Source organism: Polypterus senegalus, chromosome 15, assembly GCF_016835505.1.
Source record: "Polypterus senegalus isolate Bchr_013 chromosome 15, ASM1683550v1, whole genome shotgun sequence".
In the NCBI taxonomy this organism is placed as follows: domain Eukaryota; kingdom Metazoa; phylum Chordata; class Cladistia; order Polypteriformes; family Polypteridae; genus Polypterus; species Polypterus senegalus.
The window spans coordinates 3,054,565-3,077,418 of NC_053168.1; the positions used below are offsets into that span (position 1 = coordinate 3,054,565).

The 22,854-nt window shown below is 42.8% G+C and overlaps 1 protein-coding gene across 4 annotated transcripts in view; it reads left to right on the plus strand.

The window, feature by feature from the left end:
* The window catches only part of LOC120515362 (collagen alpha-6(VI) chain-like), a 325,957-nt gene that overhangs the window by 157,195 nt on the left and 145,908 nt on the right, over positions 1–22,854 (plus strand). For all 4 annotated transcript variants that reach the window (XM_039736240.1, XM_039736241.1, XM_039736242.1 and 1 more), the window contains exons 18-23: positions 2,091–2,135; positions 6,354–6,407; positions 8,456–8,518; positions 10,414–10,479; positions 12,485–12,538; positions 15,650–15,685. In XM_039736240.1, coding sequence (XP_039592174.1) covers positions 2,091–2,135; positions 6,354–6,407; positions 8,456–8,518; positions 10,414–10,479; positions 12,485–12,538; positions 15,650–15,685 — 318 coding nt within the window. The remainder of the gene's footprint in view (positions 1–2,090; positions 2,136–6,353; positions 6,408–8,455; positions 8,519–10,413; positions 10,480–12,484; positions 12,539–15,649; positions 15,686–22,854) is intronic.

A 22,854-nucleotide genomic window follows, 5' to 3' on the forward strand; every position in this document is an offset into this window, starting at 1 on the left:
GACCCCTTTTCAGGTAGGGTGGGCATTCAGTGGGTGTCAAAAGAAGGGGGTCAATCTAGATCTATCTATCTATCTATCTATCTATCTATCTATCTATCTATCTATCTATCTATCTATCTATCTATCTATCTATCTATCTATCTATCTATCTATTATATAGTGCCTTTCACTCTATCTATCTATCTATCTATCTATCTATCTATCTATCTATCTATCTATCTATCTATCTTTTAACATAAAAGCTTGAATTTGCGTGTGTTTCGGGAAGAGAAGATGGAATGAGAACCAAAACGGAGTACGCGCTGGGGTTTCATTTAGGCCCAAGATTCGGCCCTAGCAGTTGAGTTGGCCCTCGACTAGTCTCGTGGGGTCAAGTACGATTTATGAGATGAGAAATGCGCCTCTGGGGACAAACTCCTTAAAGAGGCTCCGCCCACAGGGGTTCCTCTTAAGAGGCCGTCCCCAATTTCCTTCAGTGCGTGAAACATTTTGAAGGTTGAAGAGTCCCATTTCTACTCAAGTGTTAGACCAGTAGAATGAGAAACAGAAAAAGGCAGAAAAGACGACGCGGAGAGAACGTAGAAAGGTAAAAATTGCTGTTACCAATTCTGGAGCTTCATGATACGTTTATGTATCTTGGTGTCATTTCAAAAATTAAAAAGCAGCAGATAGTGTATAGACAACACGTTAACACACTGCGGCCATATTCAGGTATGGCACGTTAGTCAGTAATGTTAACTTTCGTTATTCATTTCGATGTGCAGTGAGACGTCGGTGGTTGTGTATCCCCCTCTGTGGTTTCTTCTCAGTTGTGTCCGTGTCGTTTGGTGCTTTCTACTGGTTTTGGGTGGACTGAGGACTGAACGTTACATCTCCGTGGCCTCCTTTTTACGAGATGTGACAGCACACATTACAGTTCATCGTTACATGGACGTGGCTGCCATTTCTTTCGACCTCACAGCGACTGCAGCAGTATCGTCATACCTGAGAGTGACGGACACCACATAGAGCCGGCAGCAGTGCATCGTCCACTTTCACCAGCAACTCAATGATGCCTTTAATTGCTGAAGTATACCGAAAGATACCAACAAGTTATTTTTAACACCATCGACCTGTTCGACATGTGATGTGGACAACGAAAATTACAAATAGAGAAGTTCAAGACAAAATTCAAAGCAGAAGGCAAGAGAGCCAAAGTTGAGAGTCATGTTATGTTATGTAATCATGTTATGAGAGCCAACTCACTAGAAAAGTTAGCGATGCTGAGAATGGTGGGTGGAAAAAAATGCGACGTGATGACTCCACATTGTCAAGGGTTACACTGATATGTGCACAAAAAAACTGGAGGAAGCTGTCAAAGACCGGAATGAGTGGAGAAGTTTATGGGAATCGGCCTCGACTGAACGTATAATCTCTCAATTTTTAACACCAGTAAAGTCTTCTCCTCAAACACGATGCACATTTATATATTTAATTGGGGTCTTTTTAGGAGATTTTTCAGTTGTGGGCAGTTTATTGTAATCAGAAGCTTGTTCTTTGATGGACGAGGTGCACCGTTACTCTTTGCTGCCTCTAATTTGAGCGCCGCGTTTGATTGGCTCAGTGATCTGCCTAATTGTCCCCGCCCACTTTTAACCCAAATTCCCTTGTAGTTGTCTGGCTCTGCGTGACCAGCTGACCTGCTGGCTGCCTTGTTAAGCCCCTCCGTAGATTGGAAATGTTTTTATCTCCAATGAAAAATGTTTCTCCATCATCGCTACACGCAAATTAGGGGAGGTAACAGGTTATAAAAATCATCCATCTTTTGGGTTGAGTGTTCAGTTTTATAAGCAGAATTGATAGATAAATAGATACTTTATTAATCCCAAGGGGAAATTCACATAAATAAATAAATAAATAAATAGAATAGAAATAGTATGCGAGACAATGTGTAGTACTAATCCCACTAATTGATATATTAACTGCTTGTCTTATACCCCTCTGTGACTGACACGTCAACTATGACCCTAAAATGAAAACTGAATATGTTTTTGGTAAGTACAATAAAAAATTGTAAAAAACAATAATGGCCATTTCTGATTTCTCTGCAGGGTGAAGATGGAGAAAGTGGAATTGACGGTGTGAACGGCGAGATGGTACTTAAGTTATTAATGTAAAAGTGTCACTGTTGCCAGGTCTGGATGAAGAATCCTAGGGCACGCCAAGTCTCCCTTGAGTCACACTGTAAATGACTGGGACATCTGATGTCATCGGCTTTCTGTTGTTCCTGTTTTTGTGAGGCAGGCGTTCACCTTCAACCAATCAGGAGCTGGCTGGAACCCACACACACATCTGGTTCTGCCCCCGCCTGCATTTTGCCTCTGGCCCCTCCTCTCGGTGTCAGTTGCCATGCAGCAGTCATGTGATGCCTATAAAAGCAGGGGGTCTTGAGCTGAGGTTTTGTGTGAAATCCTCCAGTTTGGTGCTCCCCAGGGTTGCTGGTTCAAGATTTGTTCTCCTTTTTATTTTTTCTTTGCCTTTCGATTTGCTGTTGTGTTTTGTTTGCTGGGTTTTGACGGCCTGTTTGGTTCTGACCTCATGATGAGTTTGCCTGACGTGACGTCTCTTGGTTTCCTTAATCCTCTCAATACGCCCTCTCCACATCTACCAAGGAATCACGAGAGACTCTGAGCTGTTTGATGCTGTTATGGAGATCCGTCGCCTTGGGGAAGAGGTGATTGCTATTAGAGAACAAATGGAGAGTCGTTATGAACTGAAGGTTTGCCACATATTTATTTGGGATTAGCTGTGTAAGCCCGGGCTCCTAGAAACCATGGATTCTGGCACTTCAATCAATCAGTCACATCGGTTGTGCTTTAGTGGCTAAGCGAGCTTCTCTTTCCTCTGCAGTTTCGTTTTGCCAATGTGCTCGCCTCGCTTGTGTATCAGCAGCTAAGCGAGTTTCTCTATTGTCGGTGGTTTCACTTTGATGATAGGGTTGCTTTCTTTGAGTGTCATGCTGTAGCCTCGCACTTCCGGGCTGGACAGACAGACACACACAAGTCCACCCATAGACGTTTATATATAATACCCGGTATGAGAGTAGAATATTTGATGGTCCTGAGGAGTCATTTAAGGATCTTCATGGTTCTTACTTGCTTGCTGGATTTCACCTTTTATTCCCTGGATGATCGCACTCCTGGGGCCTCATGTATTAACGGTGCGTATGCACAGAAATGTTGCGTAAGAACTTTTCCACATTCAAATCGCGATGTATAAAACCTACACTTGGCGTAAAGCCACACACTTTTCCACGGTACCTCATGCCTTGTCGTACGCAAGTTCTCCGCTCGGTTTTGCAGACTGGCGGCACCCAGCAATGGTACTGTTCCTGTGTGATTACTCCTTATTTTCCTGATGCGGCTTTATAAATACACAGAAACTAACCTCATATTGTTTATTAGTGTAAGGCATCTGATTGTAATTAACTTGTAATAATATAATGGTCAAGGGAATAGCCATAGTATTCCAAATAGCATAACTGCTTTAGCGTTGTTACTCTCACTGCACCTTCTTCTTCTTCTTTCAGCTCCTCCCGTTAGGAGTTGCCACAGCAGATCATCTTTTTCCATATTACTCTCACTGCACGACTCGGAGTATTCATATCACTGTATCTGAGTGGGAATCACAGCAGCAGCTGATCGGTAAGAGAATTATCGGTATACAGTTTCATGGACACGCTACCTCAGCCACTGCAAAACGTTTTAAAGCCTTTCCTGTACGGACCTCGCGGTTCACAAACAGTTTCATCCCTAGAACTATAAACGCACTCAATCAATTGCTCCTTGTAGAACTGTTAGGACTTATAAGTACAATCACCCCACTGTAAACTTGCACTACACTTATAATATCTCACAACCTGAGCCACTTTATAAAGCGCGTATTTACATATGATGACGATATCATTTTTAAGGTGAAATGCAGCAAAATATGTTTACTATATTATACAGATAAAACTTTAACTTCATTTAAATAATCTGTGTTGTTAATAATTATGTGAGGACACGGTGCCTCAGCGCTAGCTAGTTCAAGTATTGTTCCTGCCTCGCGCTGTATATTTACTGAGACTGGCGCGACACTGGAAGGATAGACGGATAAAATAATTAAACACGTACTATGAAGATATTTCAATGTTCCTTAAAAGTTTTGAAGAATCTTCGTTGTAAGCTTACAAATGGCTTAACGTCTGTTACAGAGCTGATTGAGTGGCGATTGGGTATTTGGGGAAAGAAAAGGAAGGACAGGAATTGAAGGTTAGTACATTTGAAAGAGACAGGACTGCTGCAATAAATTATTTCATCGAAGGTCGCGCACGGCGCAGCAAGCATCTTGTGGGAGAAATTAACAATCACTGCGCCATCGTGTTCTCATGTTTAATAAAGTACTTTAACTCCTATCACCATGAAAATGAGATCACGTATACATCTCAGTATTTTAGTTATTCAGAGAGCTGTAATATCACGAATGTCATGGATTCTGTGTCCTGTCGGAGAAAGAGAAAGAACAGAAACACATCGTGATTCACACGCAGAGCACATTGAAGATCAAATACAAAACAAAGTATTTAACGTGCTACTTTAGTTACGATGGGATTTGAGAAACTGGTTAATTAAACGATTTTAAGATGAAGTTTATGATGTTCTACTTTAATGACAAAATAAACTACGTGATTAAAGTGGAAATTTCGAGATTGAAGTGGACATTTCGTGCCTTTTTCCCCACTGTGTGCCTATTTGTTTTTTGTCTGTACCCTAATAAGCTCAGACGGTGGGCTACGACTCGCCTTTTCACGGCGACTTTGATATGTGACTTCTTTTTTATTTCCGGCACTGTGCGATTTTGTGAACGTGAGTTTTCAAGTTTCTCCAACACGCTATGTCACTCGATCGACTGCCTTTTGTTGATTATTCTACGGTTTATTTGAACTAATAGTATGTTTTTACTTTGCCTCCACTTGGTATTCGCTGAAATTCTTATATTTAAGGCTGAGCTTAAGGGCAATTTATATTGATTTGCATATTCAAAGAGGTGTAATTCTGGGAGGAGTTGGGGCGGGACAGAAGGCGCGCGCACGAGCGTTACTTTTCACACTGATTGGGATTTATGGAGCGGAAGAACGTGGAAGTTGGAGTACGCACAGATTCCTGCATCTGGATTTTTCTGTGTGTAAGTACATTTTGGCTTTCGTGCTTACGTCATGTTATAGTGCGAATTCTACGCATGGCGTTATACATGAGGCCCCTGGTGAGGTCATCGAGAGGAGGATTACGTCAGGTGATGATTTTTATTATGGAGAATCCATTTGCTGGGGTTTGAAGCTACTTTTTTTATTCATTTGGACAGTTTAATTCTTATTTGTCATTACAATTGTTTATTTACACAACATGCAGTTACATCTCACGTTGCCACGGTTGGCACTTCAATAACATGTGAAAGTTCTGCTATAAATATGGCACCTCCACAACATAGTTTAATCCTTTCGTCCTTCTCGAGCAGTTAGTTTATCCATGAAGTAGAGCGTTTTCTCCAGGTTTCATTTCCCCTTCGTGTTTTCTTTCATGGGTATCGATGATCGATTTGTGTCTGACCGTTTCGTTTCCCGTCCCTCATTACAAGTTCAACGGAGGTGACATCTCTTGGTCTGTTTCTATCATTTCTCTACGGTTACCTTCCAAATTTTATTTTGATTTGTCAGCTACACGTTTTTATGAATGAGCACAGAGGATTTTTTTCCAATTCAAACGGTCAATTTTATGTGTGCTTTTTTTGGTGCACTTCCTGGTTTGTGATGTCAGAGGCCAGCAGGTTTAAAGCTGATTGGTTGATAACAAATAACTTCCCTTGATCAATAATTTAGATGGTGTGGTAGGAACAACAGAAAGCCGTCCTGCAGATGTTAAACATGTTGTACACAACACGAGCAGTCCCTGCATTCAGCCATCATGAGTGCAGCTCACCAGTGACTCTCTGCCTGGTGTTTGTTAACCTTTTAGGGTCTCTTGTTCCTGTTTTGCTGTTTCTGAATATTTTTATTCAGCAGGGGTTGGAATTTGGCCCCATTTATAACCTCAGTAATGACAAAGATGGCTGCTCTTCCTTGGTGCAAACCAATATTGTAGTATAGCGGCTTTTGAGTCTTAAGTTCAAACAGATCACTTAAAGCCTAGAAGACACCAGTATGTGCATATTGGATCGGTCTGAGACCACCACCATGCAGAGGTGTTGTGTTTTAGGAGTGATATTGTCATAATCGTCGACTTGTGTCTGGCCATTTTCTTCACGATACCTGTTTGTTTTATTTCTCATGAACTCAGGGTGAGCGCGGATTACCTGGAAGCCTTGGAGAAACTGGCAGCCCTGGAAATCAGGTAAGTGAGTTCTCTTGTCTTGGTCTTTCCTCACCATGTAGTTCAAGTCTGACTGCTGCTCACTCACATTTAGTCCTTCAAGTCAAGCAGATTCTGACAGCAAACCCTCTGTGGTACACCAAGTTCTCAAAGGCACAAGCCCCCTACCAATTGTGTGGGCATCCATCTATAAAAAGCCACGGTGGCACACAGTAGGAAGCTTTGGATTCAAGGACAGAAGAGAGACGGCTGTGGATTAACATTCAACCCAAAGCATGCTGGAGCCAAAAGGGAGAACTGAAATAAAATGGCCAGGGGATGAAATAGGAAAAGATAAAACCAGAAGATGGCCTAAAAGTCAGTACAACAACAACAACATTTATTTCTATAGCACATTTTCATACACACAGTAGCTCAAAGTGCTTTACATAATTAAGAATAGAAAAATAAAAGACACAGTAAGAAAACAAAATAAATCAACATTAATTAACATAGAATAAGAGTAACGTCCGATGGCCAGGGTGGACAGAAAAAAAAAACTCCAGACGGCTGGAGAAAAAAATAAAATCTGTAGGAATTCCAGACCATGAGACCGCCTGACCAGTCCCCTCTGGGCATTCTACCTCACATAAGTGAAACAGTCCTCTTTGGATTTAGGGTTCTCACAGGAGGGCTTGATGATGATGATGGTCACGTAGACTTCTGGCTTTTAATCCATCCATCAATGTTGGAGCATCATGATGCTTTGAGTAGGTGGTGGTGGCGCAGGCAATAAGGAGTATAAGGAGCAAAAACAAAAGGGCGAAAAGCACAAACCAGTAATCAGAAGCCATAGGCACAAAGCAAAAGTCCTGCCTTATGTTCTGCAAAATATGTAATAAGCCCCCAGAAGTACAAACTGTCCCCAGGTTAAGGATGTCCGACGTACTGACCACTCGTACTTGAGAACGGACAGCCATAATTACAGTCAAATTTTAAAGACACGGTGCGGCCTGCGCCTTCCGTCAGATGATGACAATGCTGGAGGAGATCACGATGGCCTGATGAGGCGGACTAGACACCAGAAGTCCATTGTTTGAACGATTATTTGTGATAGAATTGTTGTATGAAGTTGAACACCTGAAAGCCTTTATTTATTGATAGTGGGAATGGAAAAATGATGAAAAAAAAAATACAAAAATGAAAAGACCAAAGAAGGAAGAGAGAATCTAAACACACAGCACAACGTGTGAACTTGGAATGCTGGGTGCTTGAGGTTGCCTAGAAATTCTTTTTCGAAGATGGCTCTGTTGATTCTGTCACGTGCAAGAAGTGCAAATCCAGGACTGAAATATTGTTATGTGAATTTGTTGTCTTCCGATAACATTTTTTTAGGTCTGACGATTATTTGGCCGTTTCCGTGTCACGTTCTCTTAAACTGCTCACACTTGCTTTGTAGTTCACCATTTGAAGTGCCCGTACCTGCTCTGGAGCTCACAACTATGGAGGACATGCTGCTTATAGGGTGGTATCCTCCAACTGGAGTATTGTGTGCAGTTCTGGACACCACGGTACGAGAAAAACTTAGCAGCACTTGAACCTATGAAGATGTGAGCAACCAGGTGAACCCCAGGACTTAAGGACATGTCAGAGAATTTAACCTCTTTAGTGTTTAAAATACAATGAGACTCTGTGAGGACCTCAACCAGGTCTTCAAAATCCTCAAAGGCACCCATAAAGGAGATCCAGCAGAACTCTTTCAGCTTAGGGGGGACTCAGATACTCGAGGACATCAGTGGACTTAAGGAGAAGTGCATTTGAGACGGAAGCCAGGAAAGAGCTGTGGGACTCTGAAGAAACTGCTGAGACTTGGAGTTGACAACCTTTAAGAAGAATCGAGATGAGATGTCAGGACAGCTGACCAATTAGCTAAACAAACGGGCTTTACAGACTGAATTGTCTCCTGTCGTATGTTTCTTATAACTAATGGCTCGTTACACCCCGGTTTTCTGAATTTTGATTTTATTCTCAGTAACACTCCTAGAGCACAGCCTGCCTCAGTGAGTGTTCTTATGTTCTTCTCATTTCAGGGCCTCAGAGGTGTCAGGGGATTTCCAGGAGATCGTGGAGAGGATGGGCTCAGAGGGGACCCTGTAAGTGAACAAGTCTTAACCCAAAGTAGAGTTTCATTATAGTTTATGATGTCCTGCCACCATCTGACGTGTCAGCATGCTGTGGAGAGGCACAGGTGCGACCCCCCGTGATAACGATGACCACCAGGGTTTACAAGCAGTGAGAGGATGGTAACTGCTGAGTCTCTCCTTTGCCGTTTGGTTAGCTAAATTTGCACGACAGCTCATTTGTCATCTGACTTTGCAGTTGAAAAACACAAACCTCACTACAATGAGGTTTTGGGGGTTTTAAGATTTGTTTTTTTTTTTTTTTTTGTGAGGGAATATTGCTATTCAATCAATCAATCAATCAATCAACATTTATTTATATAGCACATATTCATACAAAAAAATGTAGCTCAAAGTGCTTTACAAAATGAATAGAAAAATAGAAGACACAATAAAAAATAAACATAAGTCAACATTAATTAACATAGAATAAGAGTAAGGTCCGATGGCCAGGGTGGACAGAAAAAACCAAAAAAACTCCAAAGGCTGGAGAAAAAAATAATTGCAAGGCCGGTGACAGATACTTTTGTTGAGATGTTGGCAGTGGCAGCCAAAGTCAGAAAATGTCAAACTTTACACATAAAGGTAGAGATAGGAAAATGATCCCGAAGTGGCGAAGCTTGCGTCAGTCAATGTGAAGTGTAGCGAGTCGACTCACTGGGTCAAAACACTGCTGTCACATGACCCGTGACGTTTGAAGCTTCGAACGTCATCATTGCATCACAGTACTCTTTATCGGTTTGACTGCATTTTGTTGGTTTGACAGCTTTGGCTCTAAGTTAACAGGTAGCCTATCCATATAAAATGCATCATTCTTATTCAACAATGTTGGGTTATGAGGAGACAGCGATGTGGAGAGCTTTGGTGACAGATGGCGACTAACAGCGGAACGCAGCATTCAAAAGTTAAATACTATAAATGGACGAGAACCTCAGCAGAATAAAATAAACAGAGTCTTCTGACCTGTAACTGGTGACATGAGACTGAAACAGTGAGTGCTGCTTCACTTGTGCTCTTGAGAGCTCGCCTTGACCTCACTTAACCATCAGATGTCGCTGTTCATAGGGGGGCTGAGGCTTCAAAGCTTTAAATATTGTTCGGCACAAATACAAAGAAAGCCTCAAAGCTTCACGATGTAGATTGGTGTTTTGTGGCCAGTAGGGAGAATCTCAGACCCCCAAATCCCAGACACAACCCACAAGTCCCTGTTACTGTTTTGTTTTACAAAAATCCCCTTCCAGAGCTTCTTCTAACACGAAGGCCACCACCAGCACAACTCCCCAGGTGTGTGATCTCCCCTTTCTCTCCCAACCCCAACTCCCTGAGGTGAGGTGGCTTCCTTTATGCCAGAGAATTTTCCAGTGCCACAACATTGCATGAGGCAAACACTTCTGGGAGGATGGGGGTGGATGGAAGCCCTTCATAGTTGGGCACCCTCTGACGGCACCCCTGCCAGCCTGACCAGTAGCAGTTCAGTTCCCAGGCTGACTCAGAGGTACTCGAGTGTCTCAGGGGGTGATTTATTTTATTTATTCATTTATCAATTGATTGGTGGTATTATTTGTCCAATGAGTTTGTATCTTTGTTTTTATGTTTCCCCCCTTGGGATTAATAAAGTTTACCTAATCTGATCTAACGCAGATGGGCGATCCAACACAGAGACGCCACCACCTAGCACTTCAGGGGAGTCCATAGCCCTGATAGGTGGTCTCCCACTGTCCTTTCATTATTTGGGTCTTCTGGGCATATAAAGCTCTACCCTTCCCATTTGGGATTCCCCTCCATCCCCTCTTCATGTTAAAAAGCAGCATGGCTTCTTTAGCTTTCCAGCAATTCCTCTATCTGATGTAGTATCTTGTCTTCTGCAGGGTGATCCAGGCGTGGACAGCACTGTTCGGGGTGCCAAAGGGCAGAAAGGAAGACAAGGAATACAGGTGGGTGACCTACGGGGGCTGACCTCTGACCTGGGGTGACTTGTGTGACTATGGCGCTGGTTATTCTTTCTTCTGTTTGATTCACGTCAGGAAGATGAAGGACAAGTCCACGTGGCTCTGAATTACCGCTTGGCTCAGATCTTGTGGCACGACGTCTATAGTTTGCATTTGTTACAGCCTCTCTGATGTGCCCCCTCCTCCCCAAAGTCCTTTTTGTTAGATATATATTTTCATAATTAGGTATAGGTATTTGTATATTTAGTATATATGTGCAGCTATATGTGTAGACATTATATTTTTTATTTCCCCCTCAAATTCATACTCTTGTGATCCGTCTGAAGTGCTGTCTGATTGGTGCCGTTGTCTTGTCGTGTTACACCTTTGGTCCTGGAGGACGTTATTTTATTTAATTACCATATATACTTGATAAGCCGGGCTTGATTTTACTGTATAATTTCCGGTATTTTATAATGTTAGCCATATAAGTCGAAGGCGGAAAACTCACGCTATTGGTCCACGAGATTACGATATGCTAATGCCCACCGGAGAGAGTAACCACAAAGCACAGAGCATTTTTTTTTCTATGGATTGTGCCCACGTGACCACACGGTAATATCTGAACTATTCTGAAGTGACGTTTGCACTGATTTGTGTTTTTTGTATCTCACACCCTCATACACCTTTATCATAAAAATGTGAAGCTGGTTTTCAATTAAAAGTCACTGAAGTGGCGAAAGAAATTGGCAACTGCGCTGCTGCAACAAACTTCGATGCGTTTGAGAAACTGATGTGAGATTGGAGGGGGCAAGAAGATGTAAAAAAAATAAAATTTAAGTGTCGCATTTCTGAACGAGCGTATAAGTCGGGGTCTGATTTTATGATTGATTTTTCGGGTTTCAAGACCTGACTTATACGTGATGGACGCCCCGGAGAACCGGAAGAGGGCTTACGCCTTCCTGTTTGCTATGGGGATCAAGCTCAACCCTGTAGGGGCCCGTGATCACCGCCAGGGGGCGCCCGGATGCCTTGGGAGCCCTGGATCTCAGCACTTTTGCCACACCCGGAAGTGCTGGGGGCAAGAGATGCAGGGACACCCGGAGTGCTTCCGGGGGTGCAGCCAGCACTTCCGCCACACTGGGGCGTGTCGGTGGGAGATTGCCGGGACACACCTGGAGCACATCTGGGTGCTTATAAAAGGGGCCGCCTCCCTTCATGTGGAGACTTGAGTTGGGTGGAAGCAGGATGAGGTCTGGGAGGAGATCAGGAGGCGGCCTGAAGAGAAAGTGAAGGTGTTGTGTGTGTTGGCCAGGACTTTGGGGACTTTTGGGGACTGTGGCACTTGTGTAAATAATAGAGCACTATAATAAACATGTGTGGAGTGATTACAACGTGTCTGCCTGTCTGTGTCCAGGTCAAGCTCCACAGTGAGTATATACGTTATGTAGTTTAATGTACAGTATACGGTTGAGATAACAATAAAGCTCAACTTGACTTGACTTGACCTCTTTGCTATCGTGAGGAGGCCTTCATAGTTGCCTGATTGTTTTGGTCGATGCGGCAGATCTCGTCTTCGGTGAAATGGTCAAAGTAGGAAATTCCCAGCACGGTTCTGTAGCCCCTCATCTCCACTGCTTGGACTTTTCACTGCAGAATAAGAATAAGCTGGCATTACATCATCTGTAGCAGAAGAGCCTGTTAAAGTCGCAGGTCCAGGATTCACACGTATGTGAAAAGACTGACAGGAGCAGAACACACAGAAAGCTGAACTCTGCCTTATGGCTGATCTGGTTGTCTCTCCAGATTCTAGCAGGTCTCTTATTTGTCTGCTCAGTCCTTGAAACGTCTTCACGTAATGAGCCCCCTCTTCAGAGACAACAGAACCCAGGCCCTTGAAGTGGCCGGTGGTCTCTCGTGCCCCTGAGCTGTGATCTTCGTTATGATTGGCTTTCTGCTGTTTGTCTTTTCAGCGTCGAGTCCTGTCTTACTGTCTCATGTCTTTCCACAGGGTGACACGGGACCAGATGGCATCCCCGGAAGTGGCAGCCCTCCAGGAAACCGAGTAAGTCTGAGGTTCAATGCTAGTGAAGAACAAAGTAGAAAATGTCAAGAAAGAAAACCAAAAGCAAATTCTGTAACCAATAGACGTGACAGCACTGTTGTGAAAGAAAATCACGCACTAATTAATAAAAAAAAAATAAAACAGAAGAAATGAGCAGAAGGGCAAGAAACAGGAAGCCCCGTGGTTTGGCTTTGCCACTTCTGCCCTTTTTTGTCATCCCGTGTTGTTGACGGTTTGCTTTCTGATTTTTGACCACCACCTTTGCCTGACGCACGCAGTCCACTCTTTGTTCAGCTTGTCGTCAGTAGAGGGGAAACACTGCGGAGAAAAGAAATGTCGGGACACCAACCGGGTTGTCCTGTTTAATTCTTTTAAGAACTTACAACAAGAAGTCAAGCAAAATGACCCCTTTTATTGGCTAACTGAATAAGGTTTTGAGGCAGCTCAGGTCCCTTCGGCCATAATAGATAGATCGATAGATAGATAGATAAGAACTTTATTTATCCCGAGGGAAATTCTTTTGTCATATACATGCTCAGTGCAACAAGAGGAATAAAGATAAGGTAATAAAGAGTTAAGAAGATCAGTAGTAATAGTGCAAACAGAATAACTAAATAAACAGAATAACAACATAACTCTCAACAAAATATCAAATAACTATAACTATAACTAATAGTTTGTATTATAACTATATAACTCCTTTTATGCAAAGCAACAAACAACTATAACAAAAAAAAAAAAATAATGGCAACCACAGTACAACCCCCTGCTACTACTACAGACACGACAACTTACAACAAAAGCAGATGCTCATTGGCGCCGGGGTAACCAACTTTGTTTGGCAGTGATTGAAATTCAGTGGAATGAAGAGCCGTGGACATCCAGGATCGTGAAGAGTAACCCGTTTATTCCTTTACCCAAAAGTAGAATGGGGCAGTATTAAGGCATACGCTGCCCGGTCTCCGTTCCGTCTCAAGCGCCCACTGTGCTTTGAGAGAAAGCGCGGAAGAGCTCAGGAGGTACATGAGATGCGCTACGTTTAACAACGGCCCCGCTAGAAACTGATTAGGAGGAGCCCAGTACACCACACTTAACTTAATTTCTATTTTCAATTTACAAAGTTTTGGTGAAGTTCACACTCCACAACAAAATAAAATGTGTAAGACTAATGAACTATTTTTGCTTTTTCTATTTTTTGTTTTACATTGGCTACACATGAAACAAAACGTTCCAAGATGTAAGTACGTGTAGTCTTAGGGCGGCTGCCAGTCGGCTCCCTTGAGCTGGTCGCTTGGTCTCGGAGCTCCGTCTCCACCTTTCTGGAGCGCCTGGGTGTTATAGCGGCTGGACCGCAAGGGACGGAGTGGGTTGTCCACAATGGGAAGTTGCTTTGGCACTGTGGAGACAAAGGAAGGTGACAAGGTTAGCGGCAGCGCCCCCTCTCAGCCGAAGTGGAATTGCATACCTGGTAGGGACCCGGGAAGTGACCCTCTCACGCATATTCGTGCCACAGCCAAGATCTAGGATAACATCGTATTCATAATAAGTGACCTTGAAATAGTTGAAAATCACGCCCCACATGCTTATGTTGAAACATTTGGCAATTTTAACCTTCTGGGAGAGGCTTTCAGGGGGCTAGGACCACCCGTAAAGAAGCAAATATCAAAAATATGATCATATTTGTGATCAATTACCTTGAAATAGAATAAAAGGACACTCCACGTGATGATATTATTGATCCCTGTTTTTCCAGTTTTGTAAAAAGGAGTACCCTTGACACCTCATATCCCATTAAAGGGTTGATGCGGCCCACAAAACTTCAAGTTCTTCTGGAGATGCCTATTGGTCTACTCTTTATCATCAGGATGAAATTTCCTGTACAAAAATGGCCTAAAATGAGGGGTTTTCAGGTTAAGGGGCCGAAGCAGGTGGAAAAACCCCCAAGAGTTTAACATCTTACATAATGAGACATGAAGACGAGCCGAATGCTACATCATATGTGGGGCCATTCCTTCTTAAATAATTCTTAGGAACACCCATCAAGAACAAAAGGCAACAAGCGGAGTCATAAAGGGACTTGAGTGACAAAGGCAAACCAAATCTGAAATCTAGAAAATTCAATCATTTAAACAAAGTTCAGAACCAGAAAATCAAAAAGGCAAAGGCACTTACACAATCAAAGATCAAAGAAGGAGCTGGAGACACAGAAACACAAGCCACCCGAATAAAGGCTGTTATAAAGCAAGGGGAGGGCCCATCGCTGTGATGTCAGCAAGGCCCGCCCCCTCCATCATCCGCATATGGAGACAAAATGCATAAAAGAAAAAGACAATGGGTGGAAAAACAGGCAGAGGTTTGGCTGAAAGTCAGCACCACTAGAAACGATCCTTCCTACCATAACGTCTCTTGTGTTCTGTTAAAAAGAAGGAAAACCACCAGCCTCCTCCAAGACCTCCGGATGTGTGATGTCCTACAATTGTCATGCTGTGCAGGGCACGAGGACACAGCAAGTCCACAGGTCTCTCTTACGGCTTAAGGCGTTCAGAAGCAATTTTAAAATGTTGTTTCATTGATGTGGGTAGAAAAAGGATATTGTAACACAGAACTGAAAAACAAAGGAGATGAAATAATTAGTGAAAGCAACTAGAAGTGAAGTGATCTGCAGAAATACACTGCTGGTCCAAATGTCAGATTTGAGCTGATTTGATTTTGTCAGGATCTACTCGGCCTCAGTGCACCGCCATTAATGTGCCTGTGGTGTCACGTTTGTCTTATTCTGAGGTTTGATGGTTTGGGGATCCTAAATTGATCTTAAATATGAGCTGTGTGAAGGCCACGTCAACTGTACAAAAAGCAAAATCCACATTACCTTTAGTCAAAATGGCGTCATGTCAGGATTTAATTACGGCAATCTCAGAATAGTAAAGTCCTACCAGTCCTGCAGATCAAGTCCATATGTGCCTGAGGTTGAGTTGAAAAAGGTCAATCCTTAAAAAATAGACCAAAGACGGTCTGCGTGCCCACCATATTCACATTTAATACGTGACGCAGCCTGCTGGCCTCTTCAAAGTGCACTGCTAACCACTGCTGTGTTTTATGTTTATTTTTAAGGGTCCACAAGGTCGACGAGGACCCCCTGGTCTGAAGGTAATGAAGCATTTAATGCTATCTATCTATCTATCTATCTATCTATCTATCTATCTATCTATCTATCTATCTATCTATCTATCTATCTATCTATCATTTATATAGTGCCTTTCATCTATCTATCTATCTATCTATCTATCTATCTATCTATCTATCTATCTATCTATTAAATAGTGCTATCTATCTATCTATCTATCTATCTATCTATCTATCTATCTATCTATCTATCTATCTATCTATCTATCTATCTATCTATCTATCTATCATTTATATAGTGCCTTTCATCTATCTATCTATCTATCTATCTATCTATCTATCTATCTATCTATCATTTATCTATCTATCTATCTATCTATCTATCTCTATCTATCTATCTATCTATCTATCTATCTATCTATCTATCTATCTATTAAATAGTGCTCTCTATCTATCTATCTATCTATCTATCTATCTATCTATCTATCTATCTATCTATCTATCTATCTATCATTTATATAGTGCCTTTCATCTATCTATCTATCTATCTATCTATCTATCTATCTATCTATCTATCTATCTATCTATCTATCATATATAGTGCCTTTCATCTATCTATCTATCTATCTATCTATCTATCTATCTATCTATCTATCTATCTATCTATCTATCATTTATATAGTGCCTTTCATCTATCTATCTATCTATCTATCTATCTATCTATCTATCTATCTATCTATCTATCTATCATTGTATCAGAGTTCTGATATAAAGTGAGGAACAAAAACATTGGGACAATGAGGTAATCTACTGTATTTTTATATCTTTATATAATATTATATACAGTATATGTTACATAGTTTTCGTTATGTATTTTTGGTTAAAGGTGACTATGAGACCAAAGTACAGGATGCTCTTTTTTGTTTCTGGTCAATGTTTAACATTTTTTTATCAACACTGGTAGAAAATGCCATTTGTTGTGTTTAGGCTCCCAGAAGCTTTGGGCCAAGTGACCAGCAGGTGACTGTGACCACTCGGGTGTCCCCATCATTCTTGATATGTAAAGAGCTCAGAGTGTGGAGGCCTGGCTCTTGTCACTGGAGTGTGTATGTGTGGTCTCGAGGTCTTCTGTAGTCTGTAGCTGTGTTTGTTTTTTGTATTTTGTTTTCCAAATTCCTGGAGAAGGAGAGGAGAGGTAAGAAGCCTGCACTGACACAGCGCGTTGTCGCACCCACCACATGACAAACCACCTCAGGATCCCAGATTAGGACCACACTAGAACAGATGGAATGGGACAGTGTGAGGTTATTATGGTGGCTGGAGGGCCAGTTCTGCCACTGACCCCCAGGTTTTTCGTGCAGGTCGGAGGGCCTACTTTGTAGTTTAAGGAGTTGTGTGGTTTGTGAGCTGTCAAAGTCGCATCCATCAAAAGTCAAACACATAGCTAAAGAAAATCCAGAAGTCTCATAAGGTTTGTTGTAGTGAAATATCAAAGAAGAACAAATCATGAAATAAAACTGGGAAGAAGCAGAAAGTTTCATTGATTTGCACAAGCTACTTATGCCAATATTTTTGAAAGTGTTCTGACCTTTCATCATTCTTTCATAGGTGTCAAAGGTTTTTACACATTCAGTGAATTCAGAAAGTTTTCAGGGGCTTCTGATTTTTAATAAATTTGCAAGCCTTTCTGAAGACGTGTGCTCACTCGGTCGGGATGACACCATTGCTGAGTGGAGATGGCCTGTCAAAAGTGAAAAACGTGTCCGTGTAAAGTTAAATCTACGACTCAATCAACCAAAGGGTCTGAATGCTTCCTGTTAATATGTGTTTATATGTCTGTGTGAGTGTGAGATTGTGTGAGTGTGTGTGTGTTAGTGTGTGTGTGTGTGTGAGTGTGAGCGTTTCTATCTTCTGTAGAGGATTATTTTAGAACTGAGAGTCCGTCGTGTTTTCCAAAGGAGTCGGCAGATGGCAGCCGGCCTCGGTGATTTTTCCTCTCTGCCTTACCCTTGTAGTGACATTTCGGCTCTCGTTTGTGCTGCTGCTGCTGATGATTTCGCTCGGCCCCTGCCAGCCTGTGTAGACCACACTGCTGCCAGCTGGCGTCGCCGGTTCCTTTCCTGTCCAGCTGTGTCCCTCTGTGTTCAATCAATCAAGTGCTTTTGTTTTTCTTTTCTTTTGCTCCTTAGAAAAGCATGTCAGCTTTGAAAAAAGCACCTTGGGTTTTAGTTAAAATGAAGGAATATTTGAGAAAATTACACAAATGCTGAGAAGGCGTTGTGACGCAACAGGCGAGTCCTTCTGGCTTCATTTAGAATCCACTTTAGGGGAGCCTGACCAGGCAGCATGGAGCACAGAGCAGGAGCCAAACTTGGATATAAGACACCAGTCCATCACACACACACACACACACTTATGGGCCAATTCACCTTACGCTCACACAGGTCTTTACAGGTGTGGTTGAGAAAACGAGAGAATGTTGAGATAAACCTGTCCAGGTACGAGGATAACCTGCACAATACTGCGATGAACTAGGAGTCCCAGGGCATGCAAGTCTCGAAAAGCACTTTCGACAGTGCCCACCAGAGGGCGCCAGACCAAGAAACCCCCAGTTAGCACAAAATCCATTTTTTTTCAAATTGTTCTCTCACACCGCGAAGCTCCGTAGAGCAAAATAAAAAAATAACGGCCTTGGCCAAAACTGAAGGTAATCCAAGCAAATGAGCCCCAAAATGAAATATGTGAGCCATTGTGCCACTTTTCTGTTACAAGGTACGGCTTAGACATGATCTACGTGTCCAGAAGGGTGAGGACAGCCCCCCAAATGACTGGATTCAGGAACGCCAACGTTAGCGGGTGCAGGAAATCAGCAGACACCTGTTCAGAGTTTCGCCATTGACACACACACAATGGGAGATTGTGCTGAAGGGCTCAATGACTCCGAATGTGGCACCTTTGTCACTAGTCAGTGTCTGACATTTCAGTTAGCTCTTCCCTGGAACAACTGGAAGTGCAATTATTATGATTTGGAAGCACCGAGGAGCAACAGCAGCGCAGCTCCAAAGTGGTTGGCCACACAAACTAACAGAACAGGTCAGCCAAGTGCTCAGCTGTGTAAAAATGTCCTCTCCTCTGTGGCGTCAAGTTATAAACTTGGCCTGAAGGCAACATCAGCAGAAGAGCTGCGCACCGGGAGCCTCATGAAATGGCTGCACAGTAGCGTCACATCATGTAGGTGGCTCTTCATTTATGCATTGACTAGCCGTCCCCAGCGGCTCCGCCCACGTCGTAGTGAAACAGGACAGCGAGGAGGACCCCGTCCGGCTCCCAACTCCTGACGTCACGCTTCCCTCACAGCCTCTGTCTTGGATTAGTGCAATTACGTTGCTCCTGCAAGCGAACCATGATACTTAACGTGAAACGTGTTGTTAAGGCACATTAAAAATACCGAATGGATAAACAGGTGGACAAATGTTTTGTCATGCAGAGAATCAGGGTGACTTTCAAGGGGACTGAATTCTTTTGCACGCCACTGTAACCTCAGAGGCCAGGTGGCTTAACTGAACGTGTGCTACGTTTAATTTGGAAATGAGCCATTACAGTGTTAACAGTCTCGATGAGCAGAATCAAAGATCAGACGTGGCATGCGGTAATTAACAATTTATTAACTAGCAAAGTCAAAATGTAATACAGTGACAGAAATAATATTATTGCAGAAATACAGCAAATGGTGAATAATAATGAAGAGCACCGATGTGTTCTGGGTAATTGTCCTAGAATCTTCCAGATTGGGTCCTTGGCCTTTTTATATTCTGCACCGGCTCCCCACCCCTGATGTCACGCTTCCCCCTCCCCTCGGCCCACAGCCTCTATCACGGATTATAGCAAATACATCACTCCTGCAAATGACCTCTGATACTTAGTGCGAAATGTGTTGTTACGGCACATTAAAAATACCGAATGGATAAACAGGTGGACAAATCTTTTGTCAAGCAAATACAGTGCATCAGGAAAGTATTCACAGCGCTTCATCACTTTCTCCACATTTTGTTATGTCACAGCCTTATTCCAAAATTGATTAAATTCATTTTTTTCCTCAGAATTCTACACACAACACCCCATAATGACAACGTGAAAAAAGTTTACTTGAGGTTTTTGTAAATTTATTAAAAATAAAAAAACTGAGAAATCCCATGTCCATAAGTATTCACAGCCTTTGCTCAATACTTTGTCGATGCACCTTTGGCAGCAATTCCAGCCTCAAGTCTTTTTGAATATGATGCCACAAGCTTGGCACACCTATCCTTGGCCAGTTTCGCCCATTCCTCTTTGCAGCACCTCTCAAGCTCCATCAGGTTGGCGTCGGTGCACAGCCATTTTAAAATCTCTCCAGAGATGTTCAATCAGATTCAAGTCTGGGCCACTCAAGGACATTCACAGAGTTGTCCTGAAGCCACTCCTTTGATATCTTGGCTGTGTGCTTAGGGTCGTTGTCCTGCTGAAAGATGAACCGTCGCCCCAGTCTGAGGTCAAGAGCACTCTGGAGCAGGTTTTCATCCAGGATGTCTCTGTACATTGCTGCAGTCATCTTTCCCTTTATCCTGACTAGTCTCCCAGTTCCTGATGCTGCCACCACCATGCTTCACTGTAGGGATGGTATTGGCCTGGTGATGAGCGATGCCTGGTTTCCTCCAAACGTGACGCCTGGCATTCACGCCAAAGAGTTCAATCTTTGTCTCATCAGACCAGAGAATTTTGTTTCTCATGGTCTGAGAGTCCTTCAGGTGACTTTTGACAAACTCCAGGCGGGCTGCCATGTGCCTTTTACTAAGGAGTGGCTTCCGTCTGGCCACTCTACAATACAGGCCTGATTCGTGGATTGCTGCAGAGATGGTTGTCCTTCTGGAAGGTTCTCCTCTCTCCACAGAGGACCTCTGGAGCTCTAACAGAGTGACCATCGGGTTCTTGGTCACCTCCCTGACTAAGGCCCTTCTCTCCCGATCGCTCAGTTTAGATGGCCGGCCAGCTCTAGGAAGAGTCCTGGTGGTTTCGAACTTCTTCCAGTTACGTATGATGGAGGCCACTGTGCTCATTGGGACCTTCAAAGCAGCAGAAATGTTTCTGTAACCTTCCCCAGATTTGTGCCTCGAGACAATCCTGTCTCAGAGGTCTGCAGACAATTCCTTTGACTTCATGCTTGGTTTGTGCTCTGACATGAACTGTCAACTGTGGGACCTTCTATAGACAGGTGTGTGCCTTCCCAAATCAGGTCACATCAGCTGAATTGACCACAGGTGGACTCCAATGAAACATCTCAAGGATGATCAGGGGAAACAGGATGGACCTGAACTCAATTTGGAGCTTCATGGCAAAGGCTGTGAATACTTATGGACATGGGATTTCTCAGATTTTTATTTTTAATAAATTTGCAAAAATCTCAAGTAAACTTTTTTCACGTTGTCATTATGGGGTGTTGTGTGTAGAATTCTGAGGAAAAAAATTAATTGAATCCATTTTGGAATAAGGCTGTAACATAACAAAATGGGGAAAAAGTGATGAAGCGCTGGGAATACTTTCCGGATGCACTGTAATCAGGATGCTTTTCAAGGGGATTCAGTTCTTTTGCACACCACTGTAACCTCAGAGGCCTAGCGCCATTCATTAGCTTGTGAAGCCTCAGAGGTCAGGCGGCTTAACTGAACGCGTGTTACGTTTAATTCAGAACTGAGCTGTTAGCTGAATGCTCACGATTATGAATATTGAAACTGTGACCCTCCGGTGTGTGCTCACCATTACAGTGTTAATAGTCTCGATAAGCAGAATCAAAGATCAGACGTGGCATGCAGTAATTAACAATTTATTAACTAGCAAAGTCAAAGTTATGTACAGTGACAGGAAAAATATCATTGCAGAAATACAGCAAATGGTGAATAATGATGAAGAACATTGGGTGATTGTCCTAGGATCTTCCAGACTGGGTCTTTGGCCTTTATATATTCTGTTAAAAAGCCCAATTCTGGTGACCAACTAGACCCCAAACTGTGATACGATTATGTGACTCAGTAGTTTGTGGCACATGGGTGGGCATCAATACCTCCACTCTGTGTGGTGCCATCTTTCAAGGATTGTCATTCAAATGCAGACTTTTAGTGGTGTTGCTGGTCAAAATAAAGGAATTTCCAGTGTTGTTACATTTTTGGCAGTTGATAATACAACCACTGCTTTTAAATATATTTCTTTACAAGTTTTGATTATCATATACTAGCCGTTCCCCGCGGCTCCACCCACGTAGTAGTGAAAGAGGACAAATCAATAAACAAACAGGTATTGCTAGCTAAGCGGAGGCAAGGTACACTCCAAAACATAGCGTGAGGTACAGCGACTCAAACGGTGGATGGCACATCAGTGAGGAGGCCCCTGCCCGGCTCCCCACTCCTGACGTCATGCTCCCCGCTCTCCTCGGCTGCAGCCTCTCTCTCAGATTAGCGCAAATATATCGCTCCTGCAAGCGAACTATGATTCTTAGCACGATATGATAAGTCGCAAAATTAAGCGGGATGTTCAAGAAAATTCTAGAAAAAACCCGATCTAATTTCATTAAATAGTTCTCTCATTCGCTAGCTAAGAGGAGGTAAGGTACACGCCCTGAGGCTGGCGCATAAGTGAGGATCTTTACCATACTGAGAATCACCGACCCTGCTGACGCCGCTGGCTGTAACTGAATCGTTAGTCGAGTCAAGTGATAATGACGACGATGTGAATTGATCATCAGACGCTGACACAAGGGGCGCGTTGATCGTGCGGATCAGGTGCCGACGTTCTACCCTCTCATGTGCAAGCAACGGAAAAATATAAGAGAAGTGTGCAAAGAAACCTCTGCTGTCCCGATTGTAAGGTGACAGTTTCAAAATATGTCACACGACAGACGTGTACTAAATATGCATCCTCCTACTGTATTTGTGTTAACATTTTGGAATTTACGTGTTTCTGTTACACATAAAAACATTTTTCTGATTAAAATAAATTCAGTTGTTTTTACTTTTTTTTCCAATTGTTCAACATAACACAATGGAGGCTGATAAATTCTGAAAAATGTTAAAAATGTGATCCATCAACGTTCCTTTCATTAAACAGTGAAGCGCGAGGACACCTAATGGAGATTAAGGGGAAGTGCGTTCACTTTGGGACACCAC